Source organism: Pleurodeles waltl, chromosome 2_1, assembly GCF_031143425.1.
Source record: "Pleurodeles waltl isolate 20211129_DDA chromosome 2_1, aPleWal1.hap1.20221129, whole genome shotgun sequence".
In the NCBI taxonomy this organism is placed as follows: Eukaryota; Metazoa; Chordata; class Amphibia; order Caudata; family Salamandridae; genus Pleurodeles; species Pleurodeles waltl.
Window position 1 is genome coordinate 378,295,744 of NC_090438.1, and position 25,229 is coordinate 378,320,972.

A 25,229-nucleotide genomic window follows, 5' to 3' on the forward strand; every position below is an offset into this window, starting at 1 on the left:
GTAGGCTTGCTTTCCCATGCATCCTTTTGAGAAATTCCACTCCCACCAAACTGTCAATGTGTCAAATGATTCAACAGTAAGAGCTGGTTCAGTGTGGCGGTGTACATGGCTTTTGTGTCACATCTTAAATTGCTTCTCTTTCCAGCAGTACACTTCAATCCGACAGTACTCAGCTCTCAAGTCATCTTCTACATGCTGTCAACAGTCGCACGTCTCTTATACCTAACTCAGTGGGTCCCCACCCAACAGAGAGATGGTGCACAGTGGCACGTCCTGCTCAGTGATCAGATTCCCATCAGGCCTAGACATCCCATTTGCAGCGGATACATCATTACCGCACATCCGATTCTCAGTATGCCTCACACATCCCTCTCAGATAGCCAGACACATATTCTCCCCCCCCCACCCACTGCCATGAAACCCACCACCTCTCTCAACTTCAACATCATCAACCTGGTAGCATGCTAACCTTAATGGTCTATAACACATCAGACTCTGAGTTTGAGGCAGTGCGTTCACCTTGTCCTTCCATGGTGAGCGTTATAGTTCACTCGCGGCTCAGGCTTCTGTTTCTAGGATAACATCCTCCTGGTATGGAGGTGAAGCAAAATCTCAGAGCTCACCAGGGGAGTTGTCCCCCTTGATCTCCAAAGCCTCTCAACATTCCATGTTTATGGTGGCCAATGTGCCATCCTCTCAGATCACCACACTGCCAGAGCCCCCTTTTGTAGGATGCAACTTTTTAGCAGGGCATCTTTGCTGGGACTCCTGCTGCTCACCACCTGTTCCGGGTGCATCCACCTCCGGCAGAGGATGTCTTTGGCGGGATCAGCAAGGTTCACACCTTGTCTAGTCCCTCAAAGTAGAGAGATTTGCCGGTGTATATGACTTACAGCTTAGTCAGATAGAAGAGCATATAACAGATGTTCGTAGCTCTGAGACTTTTTTTTTTTTTACCTCAACAAAGGTTTTGCAATATTCCTGTACTTTGTGTATATAGTCTGGGTAAATTGCAATATTCCGTCCCTCAGATTGTGGAGTAGGAGTTTCTCTGGCTGCCCTAGCGATGGCATCCCTGTCCATGTAATTCAGAAGTCTGGCTACATGAGCCCGTTTGGCGGAGGTGGCCTCAGGGCCAATGCCCTATGTGCTTGTTCTATCAAGAACTGTTCTGACAGCTCTGTTGGTTTCAGCCCTGTATTCACCCATTTCAAAAGGAACTGTTCTGTGAGCTGTCCGAAAACCTAGGAGGCAGATATTTTTCCTTCTCAAGCATCCCTCTGTATCGTCGGCTCTGTCCTCTAATGCAGAGGTGACCGTAATCATGTGTGCCACTTGTTGTTTAAGTTGGTGCACCTCGGTCTTCAGGATTGTAATGTTTGATAACGCTTCATACACCTTGCGCATGTCTGCCCTGTGAAGATTACCCTCCGAAGAGACTCTAGCAATCTGCCCCTGCAAAGCCGCTTTTGAGGCCTGAATAGCCTCTCATTATGGCTGTGTGAGAGGACTCCTCTCGTCGCTGCTGCGACTATTCCGGTGTTTCTTGAACTTGCCTAGTGAGCCTCTGCGTAGTCTGATGTGGGGGTAGTGTACTGGGTGATGGTATTACTTTGTGCCTGGCTTTGCGAGCGATCTTTCCTCATAGTGCTGTCCGTACCATGTGTGATGTTGTAGCCAGACTATGCAGAAGTTAGAGGCCACCAGTAATATATAGTTCTGTAGTGCAGTGAGACTAAGGGAGAGCAACTGTTGTCCACGGATTAGTGTCCTGCCAGCTATAATCCCTGCCAGCCTTCCCTCTGCCATTTGTGTAAATGTTTATTGGATCCCCTGACTACAGAGCCACATAGGATAACCGTCTGTCGATAGCCGGGGGTCCCAGACGATCACATCTGCACTAGATCCCCTTAATTGCCAGGTAGGCAGGACCTAGAGAGGGTTTCTCATGCCGCTCCGTTGAATGTCCCCAGTTTTCAGTGTCTAGCACCTTCCCAGTCTGAGCAACTTTGAATTCCCCCGGGCGATATGCCTCTCATTTGGGAGTTGGGCCCTGCGCACCACAAAACCCTTGGAGAAGTTGCTGTACATACCACAATATCCCTTTGTCCTCACTGTCCTCAGGTACCCCCTTCAGTTATTGTGCCATTGTATACAGCGTAATGAGGGCCCATTTCAAGTTGCCCTTTGTATCTCTCCCTCGCTGTTATCCATGGGGGGGTGGGGCCCTGCGCAATCAAGACCTCCAGTGGCACGGATGTAGCCATGGGACACCTCCCAATCTCCTGAGGTTACCACTGCATGCCCCGTATCAGGGTAGGACCCACAACCTAGGCTGATAGCTCTGCCCTCTTTGCTGCATGTGGTGTCAGGCAGCAGCTGTCACTCCCCGTCTCACACGTTGTCAGGTGAATCCCTCTGTCGCCAGATCAGGGACTCTGCACAGCCATCCAATCTTGGGCCCCACAGCATGCCACCCTGTAGCCCCTCAGGGAGCCTGCACCATTCTGGATCTCCACCCTGCTGCTCAGGATTCCACATGGCCCGCTCCTCGTGGTATCGCTCATGCACCTCTGTGCTAGGCCGTCACAGACTCAGTAGTTTTGCTGCCTCTCCTCGACAAGAATATGCACTTGGTTTGCCCTACACTCCCACAAGGGCTGGCATGGTGTATTATAGTCATGTTTGGGGTGTTTAGGATGCTTGGAAATGCAGGATGTTGTAGTATTTGGCAGTCGGTGGACAAAGCTCCCCAAGAGTACATCCTGTCAGCCATCTTGCTGGCCACCTTGCTTTGGTATTGTTAAGCATGCTGTTATTACCCTTCAACTTTCCTTCCCGGAATGGGGTGATAGACACTGAAAGTGTTATTTAATCCCTAAACTTTGCAAATCTCCTGTACTATTGCTGAAATGAAACGTGTTCTTTGGTCGCTCGAGGCAAATTTGGATCCTGGAATGTGGTACAAAGTCTCTGAGCCAATGCTTAGCTACAGTTAAGGCATCTGCTATTGTACATGAATAGGCTTCCACCCACCCACAAAAGATACACGCATTTAAGATTTGGAGGCACATTTTGGCATCTGTATAAGGTCTAGGAAGATGTGGAGTGAACACAGGTTCTTAAGGTGGTGGGTGACTAGCAAGGGTGGTCTTGATTCCAATATAATGTGGCTCAGATATCACAGGAGTGATAATTCTGGACAGTAGAAAGAAAGGAGGGTGCATGCTAGTGGGTTGCTGTAGCACAAATTATTCTTTTTCTTACCATACCTTCTGACATGGGGAGCTGCTTGATGCAACCACACAAATTTGGGTAGTAGAAACAGCATTCCCTTGTGAAACTTTATCATGAAAATTCTGATGGGCAGCACAATTAATGACTACAGTTCAGAGCAGCAAAAGTTAAGCGTTCAGCAGGTTTTGCACAATTTAAACATTTTTAATTGGTGTCCAGACAGAAGATGGAAAACCTCCCTGCATCCACAGAAGCCAGAAGTGATTCACTGCTCCAAACTTGCACTTTGAGTCTGTAAATAATGTTAGTCTTATTCTCAGCAAGGATGCAAGCTCTGGTAAGGACAACAAGCTCATCAAACCGAGCAGATCTCATACTTGACAATATATGAGTTGTCATGGGCTCAACAACCTGCATATAGCATATCCAGCAACAAGAGGACTGTCATCATTTTTAAGACATGATCCATCTACAAAATAGATACTTCACAGTTCGTTGTAGAGGCATCTGTAACATGTTTGCAGGGCTTTGTGATATGCTCAGTCACCACAAGACAGCAGTTGGGTTCTCCTGCGTTGCCAGTGGCATAAAAAATGTTGGGTTCAGAGTGATATATCAGACTACAGGTATAAGGGAGGCAGGCAGTAGCATCATGTATTGGGACAGCCTGGCAGTGTAACGGTGTTGGGTTTTGGTAGTGAGATGGTGAAGTGAGAAGGGGAGCAACAACAGGAACTGCCACAATCAAGGTAGAACTCAATACATTGCTTTCTTGGGCGTCAACATGGTGGGCAGCAGTGGCTACAGAACAGAGATTTAGAAGGAGGCCTGCAGCTCTGGGGTGTAAAAGAGAGAAATAGCATGCCATAGACTTTTTCGGGGCACCATGATCCTGCACCATTACTCCAAAGACAAATTGATCTTGTTCAGTACAACGGGTTTGAAAGATCAGGCAGTCCCCACGTGTGCACACAGGTGACACCTTTTTTAATTTATACAAGTGTGTCTTCAGCTACTTTAACCACTGTAAAGGTTCTGGAGTTAACTTTTTAATATGTGTAGAGAGATTTTGCCATTGCAGCTTACCCACGAATCCACTGGGCACTGTCTACAATACACAGCCATACCCAAGAAAGCTCATACCTGCACAATGGTCACCAGATGTTGTAACCTATGGCTTGTTTCAATCGGGTATGTTGAGTGGCACTCTCCTGCAGAGGTTTTGTGTCCCGATTAACACTGGGTAGAAAAAAAATGAGTTTCTCTTTTGAAGCTTTATGCCTTATTTTGGTCAAATCAGTGAGGAGCTAGATGGAGTCATTTTTGCATTGGTTCAGAGTAACAGATACAATCAGAAGGTTTCAAAGTAGAGTCCCACGGAAAGTCCAAGGTGTCCAAACCTTTCTTTAAGGGCTTGGGAAAACATTGGAGAAGACTCCATAAACCCTTAAGCAGGTCCAGCAATCGAGAATGTAAAGAGAAAATGGTTATTCATGGATGGATATGGAAAAGAAGACGGAGCACAAATCTACCACTGTGGACTATTTGGCATTTGTAGGGCTAGATTAAAGGATGGTAGCAGGGCTGGGAACCACAGGGACATTAAGAATAACCATATTATTTATGGCTTTCAAATCATGGACTAATTGGTACACATTGATCTGTCCAACTTTTTTGATAAGAAGCATAGGAATATCACACCTGCTAACAATCATTTCCAAACCCCTTGTTTGTTAAGATCCAAAATGACTGATTGAATTCCTGTTTCTGCTTCAGGATTTAGAGAAGACTGTCGAATACAAGGCACCTTTTTCATAGAATTGATCTTTATCTTTACTATGCAATCAACATTCTTGCCTTGTGCACTGTAAAGCAGAGGGCACCTATGCAAGCAATTCTGCTGTCTTTGTAGACACTTGAGGTTTATCAGCAACAGGTTGGCAATTTATTTTCACATAACAAGGCAAGGATCTCGTTGTCCTTGGTGTGTGACACAGTGTAGTAAGCTCTGTCAGGTTACAGAAAACAGTCCAATTCAACTTAACCAAAATATCCCACCCCAATAGGGTAGCCTGTGAAGTTGAGCTTAAAAGGAAAGCATGCTTTTCTGTGCCAGGACTAAGAGTTATAGAGAAGGGATTAGAAATCCTGGATGTAATCAGTGTTGCCTCTTATGATGTGATCCATGATGTTGTGTGTGATGACTTTCACAATGCAAGGAGGAAGTTCACTTGTGATGACATACTTTCACAAATCAGCAATTGGTTAGCTGAATTACAAAAGTTTTACCTTTCTTTTAGTAAACTTCAACCATAATTTAACTGTATGTGCTAGTTGGAAAAGGAAATAGCATGTTAACACAATATCATTATTTTGCTTTGACTTAGTATCTCATTGAGTGGCCATCTTTTGTTATCTTGGATCTTTGTTGAACTCACCGAGCCTTACTCACCATCAGTCTTCAGATCACAGTACTTGCTCCTGAATAAGTATCTTAGTGGAGTGGTGCTGTTTGTGTTCTTGGTTCTTTGATAGGCAACCAATAGGTGATAGTGCCATTCCTTCTTCAGAGTAATAATTTTCCAGACAGTAGTCATAAGTCTGACTGGGCACAATCGTTGGTGTTCCAGGACATGTGTTGGAAACACACTGTTCTCAGTGTTTCTTTGCCTCCTTCGTTGTGATTAGTTCAATACCTCATTGTAGTTCTGTGTCCTTTTGCGGCTATTTGAGCGCTCCCCCAAGTATCTGATGTTGGCCCTTAGCGCTCATTTGGGTGGTAGGGTATGCGTAAATCTGTGCTTGCGTTGGGTACCCTCTGCCTCACTGTACTTTTGCCTCCGTTAAAGCGCTTATTTAAATCCCTGATTGTGGCCCTGAGCACTTCCAGGCAAACACAGTGCTTAAAATAATTCAAAAAGTGATTGACTGTGAATTTTAACATCCCATATACAGAAGGATTAACCCTTTAAATATAGCCCAACACCATTGTTTTAAGCCAAATTAAAAAAGGCACGTTTTCTGCGTAAAGTTCTACGTTCATGTCACATTTGGAACGATTTGGAACGAACGTTATTGGTCTCGACAAAATTTGCTCTGGGAGCTAAAATGGGAAATGACTCACTTTTTCACCTCCTCCCCATTTTTTTTTTTTTTTCCTGTGAAGGGATCTTCATGGGACTTGCCATGCGAAATTTAGCTGGCAGACTGATAAGGTTTGTGCAGATCTGTCCTCTGGTCAAATGTTATAAGTAAATCATAAAAGTTGTGACTGAGGCTTTACACACATTAGTAACCGCGACTGTTATGTCCTGTTAAGCAATCCGAATCACTCAAATGATAAAGATACCCTAATTATTTTTCAGGACTGGGCTGCTAAAGCAATGTATGATTTAGTACCACAAGTCTTAGCAAAGATGTTATCTATTTGATTAACTCAAATACACCAGTAAGAAGAAGAATCGAGGATGGAGTTAATATTTTAAATGGACAGAAACTGTCAGGTACTAAGTACCCGCACTTCCTTCATTTGAAAGGGAGAATACGGCGCTTCTCAATAGCAAACGTACTCTCAGGTAGTGAGTTTTATATTGCAGTTTCAAATACTGTATAAAGTTGAGAGAGATGTACCAAAATAAATTAACCCAGTATGAGAGACACACTACAGCTGCAGTTTACCGCTACAACTAACTCCTAGAATTAGACAAGAGTCTCAGTAAATGCGTACACATAGAAAGCAGTAAATGTCTGAAACAAATTTGCTCCATATTTGTGAGATACAAATAACTGACAAGTGTTTAAACTGATCGAGACTAGGTGCATGCACAACAGGGCAGACACTATATCGATAGTACTGAAAAGCATGACATCGCCACCCTGTGTAGGCAGCAAAATGGCCTTTATGAGCCTTGTAGACCTCAACTGTCTTTAAGTTATTTTTCTTTCTAAATGTCACTGGACCGCTCTTTGAGCAAAATCTTCTTTGATTCCAGAGATCTGAAGAAGACAACAGGGGACTGGTTCTATGATCAGAAGATAAATCGTTTTGCAAACCGACTAGGGAGTGATTTGGTGAGGATGTCCCTCAGACGAAAGCCTCTGCGTATGTATTCCATGATAATTTCAGAATATTGTAGATGTGGTGTTACATTTTGAGATAATTCCATCTTTAAAATGAAATATAGGGCCAATTCACACTTTTTGTTAATCCAGATTGGAGGAAAAACCTAATTTGCACATGTCAAAGTCCAAAGAATGATGTGAGGACTTATGAAATTGAATTGCACTCATGAGATTTGGCCATGTGAGAAATTGCTTTTAGTGGTGTGTGGTGGGCGCACCAGATTCGGATCTGTTTCCTAGCTTCCTCTTCTCTTGAGAGAATCCTAACATAAAGCAGGAGCTCTTTCAGGGGAGTGGGCCATTGAGGCGAGTAAATACATCCCTTGCCTTCATCCTAGCTCCCTCTTAAATCATTCATACAACATGCACAGTTTTGTGTGCAGGAGTTCATTTTTACCCCAAAATTAGGGGTAGAAATGAAACCCCTCACTTTTCCCAAGTTTGGGTCTCGTTAGGATTTCAATGGTAAGATTTGAGCAAAATGGTGTGACCATGCGTCCAATTCTTTTTCGAATTGACTAGCAAACATTGATTATTTATATTATCCTATTGGTCATTAAATGTTCTTCTGATGAGAAAACATTTAATTTCTAATAACATTAGTCCTTCCTTCCTCAGATGATATAATTTACTGCTTTTCAGTCGTATGAATTTCTCCTACTGCCTCTAGCTTTCTCTTTCTCAAAAAAGTTCTTGCATTGTTCTGAAACTACAAATGTTATTTAATTCCCAGCAAATAAAAGAGAGACAATGGGACACACACTTCTTCAGCAAGGGCAACTTAACACAGCTGGAAAAGGTCAGCGAAGCCCCCAAGAGCAAGTGAAGCATTCCAAGTAAGTATTGGGTAAACTGATAGTGGGGAGAAAAGGGCAGATTCCGGTGGGGCAACTGTTGACACTTATTCACGCTCTGCAGTTTGCATGGCAGCTTTCATCTTGCTATCCTTGACTTCTGCAGTGTGTCTTCATCATACGTACTGTGCTGTTTATGGAAAGGTGTATTGGGGTGCAGACGGTATAGCTATGTTGTGTCTCCTCTGCTTCGTATCACTTATTGATGGCTTCTTTGGTTAATTTATGCAAAGATCTGCAGTTTGATACTTCTTGCATAAAGTAAACTCTACTAGTTTTCGCTCTGTTGAAGCAAGACATTGTGGAAGGGATTCTGAGTTCAGCAGGGAAGTCCTTTGTTAAGGACAGTTGCTCCTTGTTTCATTTTAGGATCCACATTAACAGAAACCACATTTGCTAAAAAGATGAGCCCGACAAAACAGCTTTTCTACGCTCTAGGCCTCTGACTAAGCAAGCAATGCAAATTGCAATTGATAGGTTCTGCACTTCTATGACATGATGTAGGCATAACAAGCGAGCCAAGCTTTCAAAGGCAAACATTGGGCATACATAATGTTCTAATATTTAAATCAAATATGCTTTGCGCAAATAGATGCGTTCTTTAAGCATATCTTAACATAGTAAATTAGTGAAAGTGATTGTAAACCACCGCCTGAGCAGCAATTGCGATCACCTGAATGAGTATTAATCCTTTTTATGACTAATGCAATATCGTCAATCATGAAATAGCAGAAACTACCTTCAAAGCCTCTCGAAATCGCAAAGAAACATATTCAAGATCAGTATGAAATGAAGCCAGTGCTGGCATGGAATGTCACTAACCTTCCCCTACTGACACTTTTTTTTTCAAATTACCCAAGCAGGACCCTGCAGTAGTCTGTGAAGCAGGCCCTGTCCCAACAGAAGTTGAGGTGGGACCTTGGGAGTACATAGGCCTAATCTAAGGTGTGTGCTCAACCCAAACTCAAGAACCTGCAAAACATGGTCACACGCTGAACTTCAGCTGAGTTAAGCCTTCTCAGCCAGACTCATACCATAGACATATGCTTGGATCTGATCCGCGTCCTACCGAACATCTGTTCTTAACTTGGTCACATTCATCCTTACCTACCTACTTCATTCATGCACATTTATTTGATATGCCTAGAACCCTTACACTTTTTACAGCCGAGCAACTGTTACCCAATTGTTTCATTCCTTCACAGCCTGCCCTCCTTTTTACCTCAATGATGAATGTGTGAAAGTGTCACAAACCAAAGTATTTGGCGGAAACAAACTACGGAAATGATCAAGGTCATCTTGAATTCTCTTGCAAAAGTAGCCTGAAATATCATTAAGGTGCCCGGTTTTCCGTTTTTGCTGTTTCTTACAGATAAATACAGAAAGAAAACAATACGGTTTCTGTCTGTATTTATTTTTAAAAGCCGAAAAATACAAAAATCTGTAATTCTTGTGAGTAACTTTCTATGCCCTCCTTCATGAATTCCAGAGCGAGAGCTGAGCAGATACAAGCATGAGGAGTTGAAAAACAGGATGGGATTTCCCTAAATAAATGCACGTTTGCACATATTTGTAGGTAATGCTCAGAAGTTTCTGTGGGTGGAGTGTTTTGTTATATGTGGCTGCTTAGTTTGCAAAGACACGACAGGCATCAAACTAGGTGTGAATGCTTGTCAGTTAAATAAATGTGGAAATATACAATGTTACTACTCCTTTTATTCCCAAAACACAAAATGAATATGGATAAATACAGATAGGTTGAGCAAAAAATAAATATGGATACAGACGGAAATGTTAAAAAAATAAATACCACAACACCAGGAGCCCTAAATATAATCCAAAATAAGCTATCTGATAGAGACTTCTAGTTACAGTTCCTTACCTTTGAATTCCCTGGCATCAGCTTCAAATCCGTAATTTTTTTGTTGAACCTTACCATTCGCGTGGATTCGGGTGGCGTCGTTCAGATCTGCGTGCGTCGTTAGGCTACGCATGCCTTCATCAGCATCGTTGGAGACGTCCGTGACGTCCCAGTCGCCTATAAAGGCACCACCCTGGCACGCGTACGTCAGTTCTTATCCTTCCGCACCGGTCAACCGCAGGTCCGGGATCGAGCTACCCTTTGCTTTTTTTGGCAAGCCTTTTTTCAACCTTTTGTCAAATAATTTTTTCCAACTGTGCGAGGAAGATGTCATCTAGGAGGACGGGGTTCAATCTGTGTGGTGACTGTCATCGTGCATTGACAGTGACGGACCCCCACCAGGTATGTCTCTGGTGCCTCGACATAGACCACAACTTGAAGTTGTGCTCCGACTGCCGGGCCATGGCCCAAAGGCTGTGAGAGAGCAGTCTCTAACGCTCATGGTGGCCTGCAGTCGACTTGGGTCGGCGCAACTCCTCGGAGGTCACGGTCCCGCTCAAGGAGGAGATCGGGGGACCGCTCCAGGAGCCCCAAGACCTCTTCTTCCCACTCGAGGTCCTCGGGCGCTTGGGGAAGTGGCACATGAAGTGGACTTCAACTTTGCCACACCCTTCGGTCGATGAGGCTTCTCGGGAACGTCGATTTTCAGAGTACAGTTCTGCAGAGCCGTTGCCAGGGCCGACTTTGTGCCTCCCCACCTTATCCAGGAGTAAGAGGAACCCTTGCTTAAATAAAAGACTTTTACAAAGCCATGTGCCTTGTTTTTGAGTGGGCTGCCCCTGTGGGTGCATCTTTGAACCTCCCGGGGTCAGCAGGGGCCCCTTCGAGTTCGACGCTAGTGGCTTTGGACTCAGCGCCGTCCCGATATTGGATCCAGACTGGTGCGGTTCCTCACAGTTGGCCTCCTCCGGTGTCGGGCCCAACGTCAATGCTCCCTCCACCACCGGCGCCCACTTTGGTGGAAGTCTCATCCTCATTCCTGATGAGACAGAGTGACGTGCATGACGCAAATTTCCACTTCGACGGCGCTGACTCGGCCCAGATCAGTGCCTGAGGCTTATTTTGATCATCCTGCCACCAGTGAGGATTAAGAGGGGTCTGAGGACCCTTTGGAATATGGATTAGAGGAGCAGGACTGGTATGAGGATCTAGGGAGAGCCAGCGGACAGGACACTTCTCTAGATTCTGGTATGCTCTCACTTCCTTCTATGGCTATGGAGGAGGGAGCATTATATGCCATGGTGGTGCGTAGAACAGCTTGGACCTGGAGTGGCCTACGGTGCAGGTCAGGCCTAACATCTTGACAGAGATGCTTTTTTGTGGGTTGCTACATCGGAGCCTATGTTACCCTTTAACAAGCCCTTACTGGTGTCCTGCTGGGACGTGATCCAAACCCAGCACAGGGGCTCCTGTGAATAGGACAATTGGCTGCCACCATTGACCAGCTCCTACCAACCCTATTTTCCTCACCCAACACCCCACACCGGAGAGCTTAGTGGTCCAAGCCTCCACATCTCGTGGTGCCTTCCCTTCCGCTCCCCTAGATAGGGAATCCAAGAGGTGTGACTTATTCGGGAAGATTATGTTTTCTTCCTCCAGCCTGGCATTGAGGTCCGTAAATACCTCATGCCTATTGGGGCGTTTTCCCCATTCTTTATGGGATACGGTGGCACAGATGCTGCCCTAGGTCCTGGAGGTCGTACAGGACACTCACCCAAGCTGTCCAGGATGAAAGAAATGCAGCCAAGTTTACCATTTAGTGTGGCTTGTACACGACCACCTTGCTGGGCATGGCGATTTCTTCAACAGTGGCCCTCTGTCACCACACCTGGCTGTGTACCACTGGCTTTTCGGGGGATATCTAGGCAAATTTGATGGACATGCCCTTTGATGTCTCATGCCTTTTTGGGGAGAAAGCAGACTCTGCGCTTGAGTGTTTTAAGGACTCTCGAGCCATGGCTAAATCCTTGGGCCTCTCAGCGCCTGCTCGCCAGCAGTCTGCCTATCGCCCCTTTCCAGGCTTCAGGAGGGGCGGGGTACCACGCCAACCACAGCTTAGCCACCACCGTCCTTCAGCTTCACAGTATCCAGTGCGAGGACGAGGTACCTTCAGACCCAGAGGGTCTAGCCAGAGGTTGGCCTCCACCTAGCCCCCTCTTCGGCAACGCCCAAGCCCTCCTAGTATGGTTCTGCAAGACCATGTTCGTCCAGTTGGAGGGAGGATTCAATTTCATCTCCCTGACTGGTGGTCCATAACATCGGACAAATGGGTCTTGCAGATCATATAGAAGTACTATTTTCTCCCCTCTCAGTCCTTCCCTCCATCTATCGCTCCATTAAAATCGGCTGATGGAGGATCATTTCATCTTGAACCGCGAGGATGTTGCGTCTCTCTTGGCCAAAGGAGCCATAGAAAGGTTCCCGTTGTCAGCAGTAGACAGTGGTTGTTATTCCCGCTACTTTCTGATTCCAAAGAAGAACAAGGGTCTTCGCCCTATTTTGGATTTGAGGGACGTCTATCTCTTCCTCAAAAAGAAGAAATTCAAGATGCTCACTCTAGCTCAGGTTTTGTTTGCCCTAGACAAAGGAGGCTGGATGGTAGCGTTGGACTTTCAGGATGCGTATTTTCGCATCCCTATCCTGCCCAGCCACAGGCGTTACTTGCAGTTCAAGGTGGGCTATGAGCACGCTCAGTTTACCGTGCTCCCTTTTGGTCTCACCAGTGTCCCTCGGGTGTTCACAGGTTGGGAATTTCAGTCTTCCCCTACCTTGACAACTGGCTCTTGAAGGCTCCTATGCCCCAGACACTCGTCACCCACCTTCAGACTACGGAAGACCTCCTGCATTCACTGGGGTTCACTATAAATGTGCTGAAGTCACACCTGACTCTCTCAGAAGCTCCCCTTCTTTGGAGCTGTTCTGCATACAGTGCAGTTTCGGGTTTATCCTCCCGAGCAGCGAACCCAGGATATTCAGGTTATGATTCCAATGTTTCGGCCTCTATCCTTGGTTTCGGTGACAGACTGCGAGGCTTTTGGGACCCATGGCTTCCAGCAATCCTGCTAGTAAAAAATGCCAGATGGCATATGAGGGCTTTGCAGTGGGACCTGAAGTTTCAGTGGGCACAGCATCAGGGAAATCTTACCGACACAGTTCAGATTTTGTTGGGAACAGCAAAAGACCTGCATTGGTGGTTAGTGAACTGCGATTGGGTCAAAGGCAGACTCCTCTCCCTTCCCCTACCAAATCTCACAATAGTGACAGATGCATCACTTCTGCTATGGGGCAGCTATCTGGGAGAGGCAAAGATCAGGAGCCTCTGGTCTCTGGCAGAATCCGGACTCCATATCAACTTGTTTGAGCTCCGGGCGATCCGACTGGCATTGAAACCACTGCAATGTGGTACTGCAACAAGTAGGAAAGTGTGGGGGGTCGTGGACCCTATGTCAAGAGGTTCTGCATTTCTGGACATGGCTGGAACAGCAGGGCATAACCCTGGTGTTTCAACACCTGGTGGGTTCTCTGAATGACAGGGCGGATGAACTCATCCATTGATGTCTAGCGGATCACAAGTGGTATCTCCATCCAGAGGTTGTGCAAGGACTCTTTCAGCAGTGGAAATAGTTTTGGTTAGATCTGTTCGCCTCCGCAGAGAACACGCAATGGCAGCCGTATTGTGCATTGAAGTTTCCAAAGAAGCAATCGCTCAGTGACGCTTTTCGTCACAAGTGGAGTCCAGGTCTCCTGTGCGCTTATCCGCCCATACCACTCCTGCCCAGAGTCCTCAAGAAGATCAAGAACAACTGGGCCCAAGTCATCCTAGTGGCTTCGGATTGGACATGGAGAGTCTGGTATCCCGAGCTTCTCTAAATGAGCATCAATCCTCTGATCAGGCTGCCCTATCGGGAGGATCTTCTGTCGCAACAGCATGGGAGGGTTCTCCACCCGAACCACTCTGTGCCTTCATGCGTGGAGACTGAGAAGCGGCAGTTGATGGCTTTTGACCTTCCTCCCAAAGTCTGTAAAGTTATTTTGGCAGCCAGGCATCCCTCCACTAAAACGGTATATGACTGCCGTTGGAAACAATTTGTATATTATTGTACAGAGAGGTCTACGGATCCTCTTTATGATATTCTTCTTTTCATTCTTTCTCTTGCCCAGCAGGGTTCTGCCTTGGGGACTCTCAAGGGCTATCTTTCTGCCTTATCTGCATGTCTTCGGCTGCGTGATCAGCCTTCTCTGTTTCCATCCCCCATTGTACATAGATTCCTCAAAGGGCTTGTACATATGTTTCCCTCTACACCCTTTGTTATGCCCCAATGGGACCTAAATCATATTTCCGATGTGTGCTCCCTTCGAGCCTTTGCACAACTGTCTTCTCCAGCTACTCACCATCAAGACAGCCGTCTTAGTGGCAATAACATCTGCCAGGAGGGTGAGTGAGATGCAGGCTCTTTCATCTAAGCTATGTTATCTCACTATCTATCCAGACAAGGTGGTACTCAGAACTCATGCCTCTTACCTCCCCAAGGCAGTGACCCCATTTCATCTGGGTCAGAACATCATCCTGCCTACCTTCTTTGCTTCACCACATCCCTCTAAAGAAGAGGAGCGACTCCATCAACTGGACCTCAAAGGCAGAGCAAACTGGTCTGCTAAATTCCATATGCACTGATTCAGGTTACAAGGGTACAGATCCCTAAAGAAGATGAAAATTCCTGCCTTTGTTATGTTAAATCATTCTTACAGGCTTACCCGTTTAAGGTTTAAACCTAGAAACACTAATAAAATCTCACCAAAAGAGAAACAACAGTTATCAGCGTAGCGTAAACAAATATACACATTTTGCTGCACTCACACAAACTAAGCTGCCATCCGGGGAATTGAGGAAGAACGCACAATTTGTTATTTTTCACTTAGGGGTGGGGCGGGGTGGGAGACAACACAATGTGGCTTTGGTCAGTTGCTGCAAGGTCACAAAAGGACATATTAAACTCAAAACAGGAACATTTGTAGCCAATTGCAGGAGAGAAGATGAAACTCAGTCGTCTTTATTTCCAGCTGGATGGACTTATATGTTTTGTAACATGGACAAAGAAGGATCACCGCACAATCATCTTTCAGAATTTTTAGACCACTATGAAAAAACGATATGAGGACCTCACAATCAAACTTGTGCACCAGTGTATTTCTCAGGAACAGAGAGCTTTTCTTTCAAGCAGCATGCTGCACCATGCAGGGGGCTTCAATTAAGGTATTTGTCCAGTTATAATGGAAAGCTGAGGAACTGCAGTCATACATGGCACCTAAGTTTCAACCAGAGCTGTAAGCATTGCTAAATAATGTGAGAATGAAATGAATACAATTATCGCCCATAGCCACTAAAAGAAATGAGCCACTCATAGCCAAAGGAAAGCGGAGTATTGGTGCAAGTGATTGCCTTCGTTTCGTTTTTGTTTTACAGGGAGGTCCTTTCAGGACAAACATTTGTCCTGAGGCTAAAAAAAGTCAGAGAATTCCTACATTCATCAAGTATGTCCCTGAAAGCGTATTTCTTGTAGTTACCACCTCAGAGTAGGCACGCTATTGCACAAAGTGGCATTATTACTCTACAATATATTAAAACCACATTTGGTAGAAACAAATACATTTATACTGAAACTAGCTTCATGCTTCTCTGCAAAGCTGCTGAAGCATTTACCAAGGGCGCACTCTGCTGGTCTGACAGGACTTTGTGGGCTCGGCATATCTGTACAATCTGTTTGAAACATAAAATTTCAGGCAGGTAAAACTGCCCCACAGATTCTTCAGTAAAACGTACTGATGACAACAGAGGAGGGAAGCATATTCCAAAACGGTTCTACAGCCACCACAATTCTGGCTTCCTCCAAAAGCTAAGCCTAATTTTTTATCCAGACTTTCTATGCCGCAACCCCAGGTGTGCAGAAGATAACGCCCTGTATGGCATCCTTCCACCTATATCCATCTCATTGTCTTGTAAAATTCAGAAGCTACCAAATGTAAAAGTGACCAGTCACCTCCACTTGCCCGATCCCGTGTTCCACCCCAAACATGCCTAATATACAGGGAGTGCAGAATTATTAGGCAAATGAGTATTTTGACCACATCATCCTCTTTATGCATGTTGTCTTACTCCAAGCTGTATAGGCTCGAAAGCCTACTACCAATTAAGCATATTAGGTGATGTGCATCTCTGTAATGAGAAGGGGTGTGGTCTAATGACATCAACACCCTATATCAGGTGTGCATAATTATTAGGCAACTTCCTTTCCTTTGGCAAAATGGGTCAAAAGAAGGACTTGACAGGCTCAGAAAAGTCAAAAATAGTGAGATATCTTGCAGAGGGATGCAGCACTCTTAAAATTGCAAAGCTTCTGAAGCGTGATCATCGAACAATCAAGCGTTTCATTCAAAATAGTCAACAGGGTCGCAAGAAGCGTGTGGAAAAACCAAGGCGCAAAATAACTGCCCATGAACTGAGAAAAGTCAAGCGTGCAGCTGCCACGATGCCACTTGCCACCAGTTTGGCCATATTTCAGAGCTGCAACATCACTGGAGTGCCCAAAAGCACAAGGTGTGCAATACTCAGAGACATGGCCAAGGTAAGAAAGGCTGAAAGACGACCACCACTGAACAAGACACACAAGCTGAAACGTCAAGACTGGGCCAAGAAATATCTCAAGACTGATTTTTCTAAGGTTTTATGGACTGATGAAATGAGAGTGAGTCTTGATGGGCCAGATGGATGGGCCCGTGGCTGGATTGGTAAAGGGCAGAGAGCTCCAGTCCGACTCAGACGCCAGCAAGGTGGAGGTGGAGTACTGGTATCATCAAAGATGAGCTTGTGGGGCCTTTTCGGGTTGAGGATGGAGTCAAGCTCAACTCCCAGTCCTACTGCCAGTTCCTGGAAGACACCTTCTTCAAGCAGTGGTACAGGAAGAAGTCTGCATCCTTCAAGAAAAACATGATTTTCATGCAGGACAATGCTCCATCACACGCGTCCAAGTACTCCACAGCGTGGCTGGCAAGAAAGGGTATAAAAGAAGGAAATCTAATGACATGGCCTCCTTGTTCACCTGATCTGAACCCCATTGAGAACCTGTGGTCCATCATCAAATGTGAGATTTACAAGGAGGGAAAACAGTACACCTCTCTGAACAGAGTCTGGGAGGCTGTGGTTGCTGCTGCACGCAATGTTGATGGTGAACAGATCAAAACACTGACAGAATCCATGGATGGCAGGCTTTTGAGTGTCCTTGCAAAGAAAGGTGGCTATATTGGTCACTGATTTGTTTTTGTTTTGTTTTTGAATGTCAGAAATGTATATTTGTGAATGTTGAGATGTTATATTGGTTTCACTGGTAATAATAAATAATTGAAATGGGTATATATTTTTTTTTGTTAAGTTGCCTAATAATTATGCACAGTAATAGTCACCTGCACACACAGATATCCCCCTAACATAGCTAAAACTAAAAACAAACTAAAAACTACTTCCAAAAATATTCAGCTTTGATATTAATGAGTTTTTTGGGTTCATTGAGAACATGGTTGTTGTTCAATAATAAAATTAATCCTCAAAAATACAACTTGCCTAATAATTCTGCACTCCCTGTACAAAGCGGCTGTGCTCGTATAGATAACAAGCAAGGCTGTCGGTAAGGACGAAAGCGCCACTTCCGCATGCTGCTTTCAATGGACTTCCCTCACGCTGTTGTGATTATGTGAGAGAGATTATGTGAGAGACTTGCATAAAAGTACAGGGCCCATTGATTGCGTACTTGGAGCACATTATGCTCACCTTACTGAAGCACTTTTATTAAGAATTAGAAATCTGCCCACAGCATAAATACATCTGTATTTCATTATTATTTTAAGGGTAATTTCATGCAGATTCTGGAAGGAAATAAAGAACAAGTTATTTACCGTCGGTAACTCATTATCTGGTAGAGACCCTCTAGCTGCAGATTCCTTTCCTTTGAATTCCCAGGCCTCAGCTTCGAATCCAGAATCTTTTTGCCGAGCAATACATTATGCGCACCGTAAGATGGTGTCGTTTGGATCCGTGTGCGTCGTCTGGCTCCGCATGGCTTCATCAGCATCGCTGGAGCCGCCTTTGATGTCACAGTCTCCTATAAAGGCACCACCCTGGCGTGCATACGTCAGTTCTTTTATCCTCAAAACATCCACGCCTTAAGCACAGAGTCCTGGATAGAACCAACAATTTGTCTGTCCAAAACTAGGGCCCTGAAAGGGATATACCCCAAACCCTACTAGATAAATCCGCAGAGCGGGGAGGCATGGGTGGGTGTAAGGAATCTGCAGCTAGATAGTCTCTACCAGATAATGCGTTACTGAAGGTAAGAAACTTGTTCATCTGATAAAGACTTCTAGCTGCATATTCCTTACCTTTGAATGGATACTCAAGCCATAACCTCCTGGCGATGGGCTGCGAATACTACTCCTTACACTAAGAAGTCATGTAGGACTGAACGGGCAAAGTGATCATTTCTTCATACCCGACTGTCCAGATAGTAATGTTCTGCAGACGTGTGCAAAAATGCCTATGTTTCTGCCTGACAGAGCTGCAGGACTGATATGCCTCAAGCTAGTGTAGGTAGCAGCTTTGCCCCTGGCAGAATGAGCTTGCAAGCCCTCAGGAGGCTGCTTCCTTGGCCAATGTGTAGCAGATTTTGATGCAGATAATGACCCAGCGTGAATGGTTCGCTTCTGCATTGCCCGGCCCTTCTTTGCCCTAACGTACCCCACAAAGACTTGGTCATCCACCCAGATCTCCTTTGTGCAGTCAAGATAGAACTACAACGCCCTTTTGGGGTCCATACATCATGATACTTGAGAGAGAGAGAGCAGACTGTTCTCTCATACATAAGTTACCAAAAATTGTAGTAATATTGCTATAAATTTATATATAATTGTGTATGTTAATCTTGTTATAATTTGTAAATATTGAGTTTTTGATAAATAATTAATTTGTTTGGTGGGATTTAGCTGTTTTTTGGACTTTTCTGTTTTGTCTTGAGATTCGTTATTTGACATTGTGTCCATTTGTGTAGTAAATGTTGTCTCTGTTCATGGTGTGTTCTCCTTTGTGTCTGGATTCTATGTTGGCGATTTTAATGTTCAAAGGGGGTGTCTGTACATAGTAATGATCGCTATTTTTGATAAAAAGGATGATGTTATTGTGTTTATTATAAATAAATATTACTAATGTTTAATAGTATTATCGCTTATGATTTTCAATTCTTGTTCTTTGTGTATGACATTATGCAAGAGAGAGATGTTGTTATACCTTAGGTAGATTACCCTTGATCTCTCTCTTTATTGATTTAGGGGCCCTGTTTTCTACTTGGTCTATTAAAATATCGCACCAAAAATACATGCCTGTCTAGTAAACAACCCACAAAACAAACAGAAAAAAATCCTACAGAAAACAAATAAATAAATTAGAGAACTAACGAAAAAAGAAAACAACAACACTAGGGAAGGGAGGGATGGATGACTGCTCAAACGACGTCCTGAGTACCTGGGTGTGACAGCGGCCAAAGAGGCCGCCCACACCCTGCCCACCTCTCATAAACCCACTTACTAACCCCACCGCCATAGACCACCCACCAATCCAAACCCTTTGCGTGGTGGACTGCACCACTGACGCCCGATAAGCCTGGGGGGAGACTGGGCAAGCCCTAGCTAAACCCAAGCACCTATCGGGTGAAAACAGCACGCAAAACTCCATGCTCACCAGAGATGAGGGGTAAAAGGCCTCTTTAATAGAGCAGGTCTGGCAACTATAAACAACCTTGACATTAAGCCTTACAAAACTAAATAAGGTCCTTACTAATACAATAACAGCCATCTAGCCCCGCCCTTTAAAAAGATTCAATGTCCCTTCCCACCCTTGCAATCATAAATCCAGTACCCCTCTGCCTTGGTCTCTGCCTTCTGCTGTCCCTCTCACTATCCCTGGCCTCTCATTGTTCTGGTTCCCAACCAAGGTATTTCTTTAAAATCTGCCACCCAGGAAAACCCCATAGGTGTTTTCCTGCCCCACCCCCAAGCCTAACTTCCCTTGCTAAATATATGCTTAAGTTTATCAAAGACAGTCACCCAAAAGCTCAGCAATCCTCAATCTTAACTCTAGTAAGTAGAACTCATTACCAAAAAAACAACTGTACCCCATCCTGCCTATAAAGTGATACATCATCATGAACAATTTCTAAATGCTGCAGAACTGATTTATTCTGCTTCCTACCAAAACCTCTTATTTCTCTGTTTACCTTTTTACGTTGCTTTGTAATCCCTGAAAAACTCCTCGCACCCTTCCAGTATCTTTTGGGTACCAATTCTCTCCATAGGATGTGTGTTCCAGACCATCATTCCCGCAATACATATATAAATCTAATTTCATGGCTCTGAATAGACCAATACGAGGCAAGGACACTAAATCATTCTCCCCCAAATGCAACACTAATAAATCAGGACAGAAGCCCTTTGGCAATTTCTTAGAAAGCACACACAATAATTCCCCCATCTCAGTCCACTTCCCCCCCCCCCACCAAATTTTCACTGTGGCATCATCAGGACCCAACTGACGACCGAAGCCCAGGGGTGATCCTTTTTTGCCACCCAACGAACAAAGGAGTCCCCCACAATCCAAAACGATGAGCCAGAAGTGTCAGGATCTGCAACGCAACCTAGAAAGAACAACAAAAATTACCTCCAAGAAAACCACACATAAACAGTAATACAACTATGTTAAATCAGAAAAAGAGTCGATCTAATATATCGCTTAAAACATTGTGACCGCCAACGCCCCATGTTCATAGTCACTTTATCATCCTTACCTTCCCCTCTGGCATCTGTGGCAGTCCCGTTACGAAACAAATGATTCCCATATTCTTTAGTAGCAATACCCAACTTACAGAGTGCTACCCTTAGAACAGCAAGCAGTTGGAAGGATGTTGGACAAGAACCATTCTCATGCGTAAAAACATACACCCAACTTGAGAAAATAAGTAAGTGGTAAAGGAAAGCCAACAAGGTAATGGGCAATCTGGATGAAAAGTCGCCCCCAGAAGACCTTCCTGGCCCCTACCCAATTGATCAGTTTTAGATGTGGCCAACCATAGCTTAACTGCATCTTCCAGTATACTTAAGTGAGAATGCCACAGTCCGCCTTTCACTTTCCCCCAACAGCTCCTACACTCTGAAAGCACCATGATACAACCATGACATGCACAATGATATTAGAGCAACTTCCCAAGGGGAAAAACAAACTCTGTAAAATCCCCAAAATGTCCCTTAACAAATGAATAGTAGTGCAACATCGTCTGTCAGCCCATGCTCCTCCCAGCCCAATCTGCCACAATTTGTCTACAGATTTCACCCTCCATTGGATCATACCCCCAGTAAAACTTACCATAAAAATAAATATCCGACATCTTACCAGATATTGTAACTGCAGCCAAACCTAGGTCAATCTGTTCCAGAATAAATCGCACAGCAGTGTCACACCTGTGTAATAGCACATATGTACCATGCACCCTCCTAACTGCACCTGACTTAAAGAACTTGAACCAGGCCTTATCATAGCTCTTCCGAGTAGACGGAGCTGTGGACTGCCTAATCAATTGTAACATCCTCAGATTCCCAGCTCCCAAAGTTCCTGCGGCAGAGACAGCTTCTGTGCATCCGCTCCAGGCGTCAGCACACGGAATCTCAGCCACTGTGAACGAGTGCGTCAGCGATATAATTATTCGCACTTGGAACATACCTGGCCTTAAATAAAATGTTAAACTTCAAGCAGCTTAGCAAAAATAGCCTCAATAACTTCAAAACCTTTTAATCTTGTTCTATTTGATAGTTCACCAAATTAACCACAGTTTGATTGTCAACATTGAACAGCACACGCCTATCGGCTAACTTGTCACCCCATAAAACCAAAGTGACCAGCAAAAGAAAAAAACTCCAAAAAGGTGATACTGTTGTGCTGATTTCCATTCCACTGGCCAAGTTTCAGCATCCCAGTGACCGTCCCTAAAAACATCAAAGCCATGTGCGCCAGAAGCATCTGAAAGAATCTGCGCTTGCCACAACCAATCCTCGTCGTCAGTAAACATAGTCAGTCCATGACTCCTCTTAGGAAGGAAATCCACACCTGAAGATCAGCCTTAATGCTAGCTTTAAGCCATGTCTGATAGTGTGGCAAAATTGCACCTTTCACTGGAAAGCCAAGCCATCTGCAAAAGGTTCGCCCCACTGTAACCACCCTGCAGGCAGAATTCAAATGACCCGATAATGCTTGAACCTGCCTTAATTCCAGCTTGGGTTTACTCACTGCTTCTTCCAAAAGGAAAATCAACTTTTCAACTTTATAATTCGGCAACCTTACTTCCACCCTAATTGAGTCCAATTCAGTCATCAAAAAACGAATACAAGTAGAAGGGCCTTCAGTTTTGTCAGGTGCTAAGGGTACTCCCAACTGTTCCATGGTTATCTAAAAGCTCTCAAAGCCTCCCTGACATTCATCTGTTCCACCCTGCCCCACAAGAAAAAAGTAATCTAAGTAATGTGTAACATGAGAAAGCCTGCTCCGATATTAAAAACACAATTGCAAGAAAAAAAAACTAAATGTTTTAAAAAGGGAACATGGAACTAAACACCCCATGGGCAACATCCTGTGTATACAAATGACATCATCATATTGTAGCCCAAAAGCCAGAAATCATCTGGATGCACTGGTAGTAGCTAAAATGCAGATTGGATGTCCGATTTAGCCATTTCAGCACCTAGTCCACAGGCCCTCACCAAAGCAGTAGCTTAATCCACTGATCAACGCTCCGCCGCTGTAGCCTAAGCTCCCTCTTCAACAAATAACGGTCTTGTCTTTTCTTGCAGCCACCAGAAACTGTTTGGTACATGTGTGCTGGTGTGGTGATTCTTTCATCCGCAGCGCGAGCAATCAATTCTGCGGAACCGGGATAGAGAGGGCCCAGTTGGTTACAAAGGTTAAGCACCACTGGCTGAGGTTTAGGTTTTTGATTGGAAGAGTTTGTGGATCACTTCTTTTCAACACTTGACACAGGGGGCATTCCCATGCTAGACATTCTAGTGGTGCATGTGGGTGATAATCACATGGTCCCCCTGCAGAGATGCAGGGTACACAAGGTGCTATTCTCCAACATACTGTGGTCAGGGATGACTCCCCAGGCAGTGTGCGAATGAACGACTCAGTCAAGAAGTTGAACCACTCAGTGAAAAAGATCTTAGTGGGCTTTTCTATGGGCTTGATCCGGCATAATCTGCTTCAGCTGGCCATGTTTGAGCTGTTCCTCATGGATGGGGCACATCTGTCACCCAGGGATCGGAAGCTGTTCCTGCGCACAGTCTTAGGGTCACAGATGAGGTGATTTGGAGGTTGTTAGGGGGAAGGCGAATTTGTAATTAACCTCCTCGCCCTGTGGGGGAAATACAACCTGCAGAGAAAAGAGGGAGACACCAAGGACTGGACTGTTACATGGATTGACCCTTTGATAGGGTGTTTTTTTGAGGGGGGCACAGGGCTGGCAGGAGGGGGAACTGACCTGCTGGTGGTCCTGGACCTTTCTGCCCCAACCCTGGGATGCCATGATGAGGATGTTTAAGGGTGCTTTGCCTGGTGTCTGGTCTTCCAGCAGGAACAATGCGCTGTGATGTGCCGTGCTGCTATGTATTTGCAGCAAACTGCGGGTCTTGCTCATTCCTCTGTGCATTAGAAATTGTGTCTCTAAGTGCATGGCTTTGATGTTTTGACCATTCAGTCATATTACTGATGCCCGTGGACAGAGGTGAGGTATATGATGTTTCCTGTTCTGCATGCGATTGGGGTCTTCTGGCACAGTGCTGCTGTCAGTGCTTTCTGTAAAGGTGACTCTGCTCTATCTAAATCTGTAAGTCAAAGATAGTGTGCTTTTCTTCTGCCCAGTCATTATTTGAATACTTAAATATGTGTGAACAACTCCAAGGAAAGCAAGCAATTCCGTGGATGTGGGATGGGAGACAGCCTAGCCGACTACAGGAGTTGAGCACCACTGGCTGGATTTTGAGGGCCTCAGATTGGAGGAGCTCACAGATTACTTCTTTTCGGCACTCGACGCAGGGAGCATTCCCATGCCGGACATCCTAGTGGTGCATGTGGGTGGTAACGACATGGCCCCCCTGGAAAGACACTGGGTATGCGAGGTGCTATTTTCCACACTGTCTAAGATGAAAAAGAGGCTGCCACCACTCAAATCATGGCCCTGGTGCCTGCAAGGTAACTGCACTTATGACTGCTTGTTCAGTAGTAACATACAGCTAAAATCGGTATTCAGTGGGTTTCCTGGAGCTTTGAGCCCCTGTACCACTGCACCGGCTGCACCATGCAATACGGTCATCCAGGGGGCTGCCTTGGTGACTGTTCATGGAGATGAAGCCGAAATTAAACCACTTGCAATGATCAGTGCCCCACTGCACAGCTCCCAGGTCCCCCCTCCTCTGGTGGGCAGAGCTTCCTCTAAGGAAAACGAGATACCACCAGCAGCAATGAACTGAGGGGGGAGGGGGGGTAGAGCCACGTTGAGCGGGGATTGTGAGGAGCTGCGTTGGAGTGGCCCAGCCCTGATTGCTAATGGAAGGAGGGCGGCATTGAGAGTTTTCTGCAGTGCGGCTGCTGAGCTTTTAATATTTATTTATGTATATATTTATTTAACAATTCTCTGTGCCACTTGAGCAAACACTAATGTGTAACAGAGCTTTAGAATGCAGCAAAAGATACAATAGGGTTAATCTGTAATAACATAAGCGGATGCGAAGGGGGCAGTTAGAACATGAGCCGTAGACTGAAAGGGGGCCGCATTTAGGGTGGTTTGCAAGGAGTGGTGGCAAAGTGACCCAGCCGCGATTGCTAATCAAGAGTACCGAAAATAGAAGAGAAGGGGTAGAGCGGAGGATGTGGTGTAATGGCCAAAACCGCCGACCTTGGAGCTGAGGAGCCGGGTTTGGGTTTTGGTATGGTGAAGGGATGGTCTTTTGGAACA

General features: G+C 45.1%; 1 protein-coding gene across 5 annotated transcripts in view; it reads left to right on the plus strand.

Annotated features, from left to right (window-relative positions):
• Nucleotides 1-25,229, plus strand: part of SYTL4 (synaptotagmin like 4) — a 585,230-nt gene that overhangs the window by 379,165 nt on the left and 180,836 nt on the right. For all 5 annotated transcript variants that reach the window (XM_069212747.1, XM_069212740.1, XM_069212773.1 and 2 more), the window contains 2 exons: nucleotides 7,230-7,339; nucleotides 8,093-8,195. In XM_069212747.1, the coding sequence (XP_069068848.1) occupies nucleotides 7,230-7,339; nucleotides 8,093-8,195 (213 nt within the window). The remainder of the gene's footprint in view (nucleotides 1-7,229; nucleotides 7,340-8,092; nucleotides 8,196-25,229) is intronic.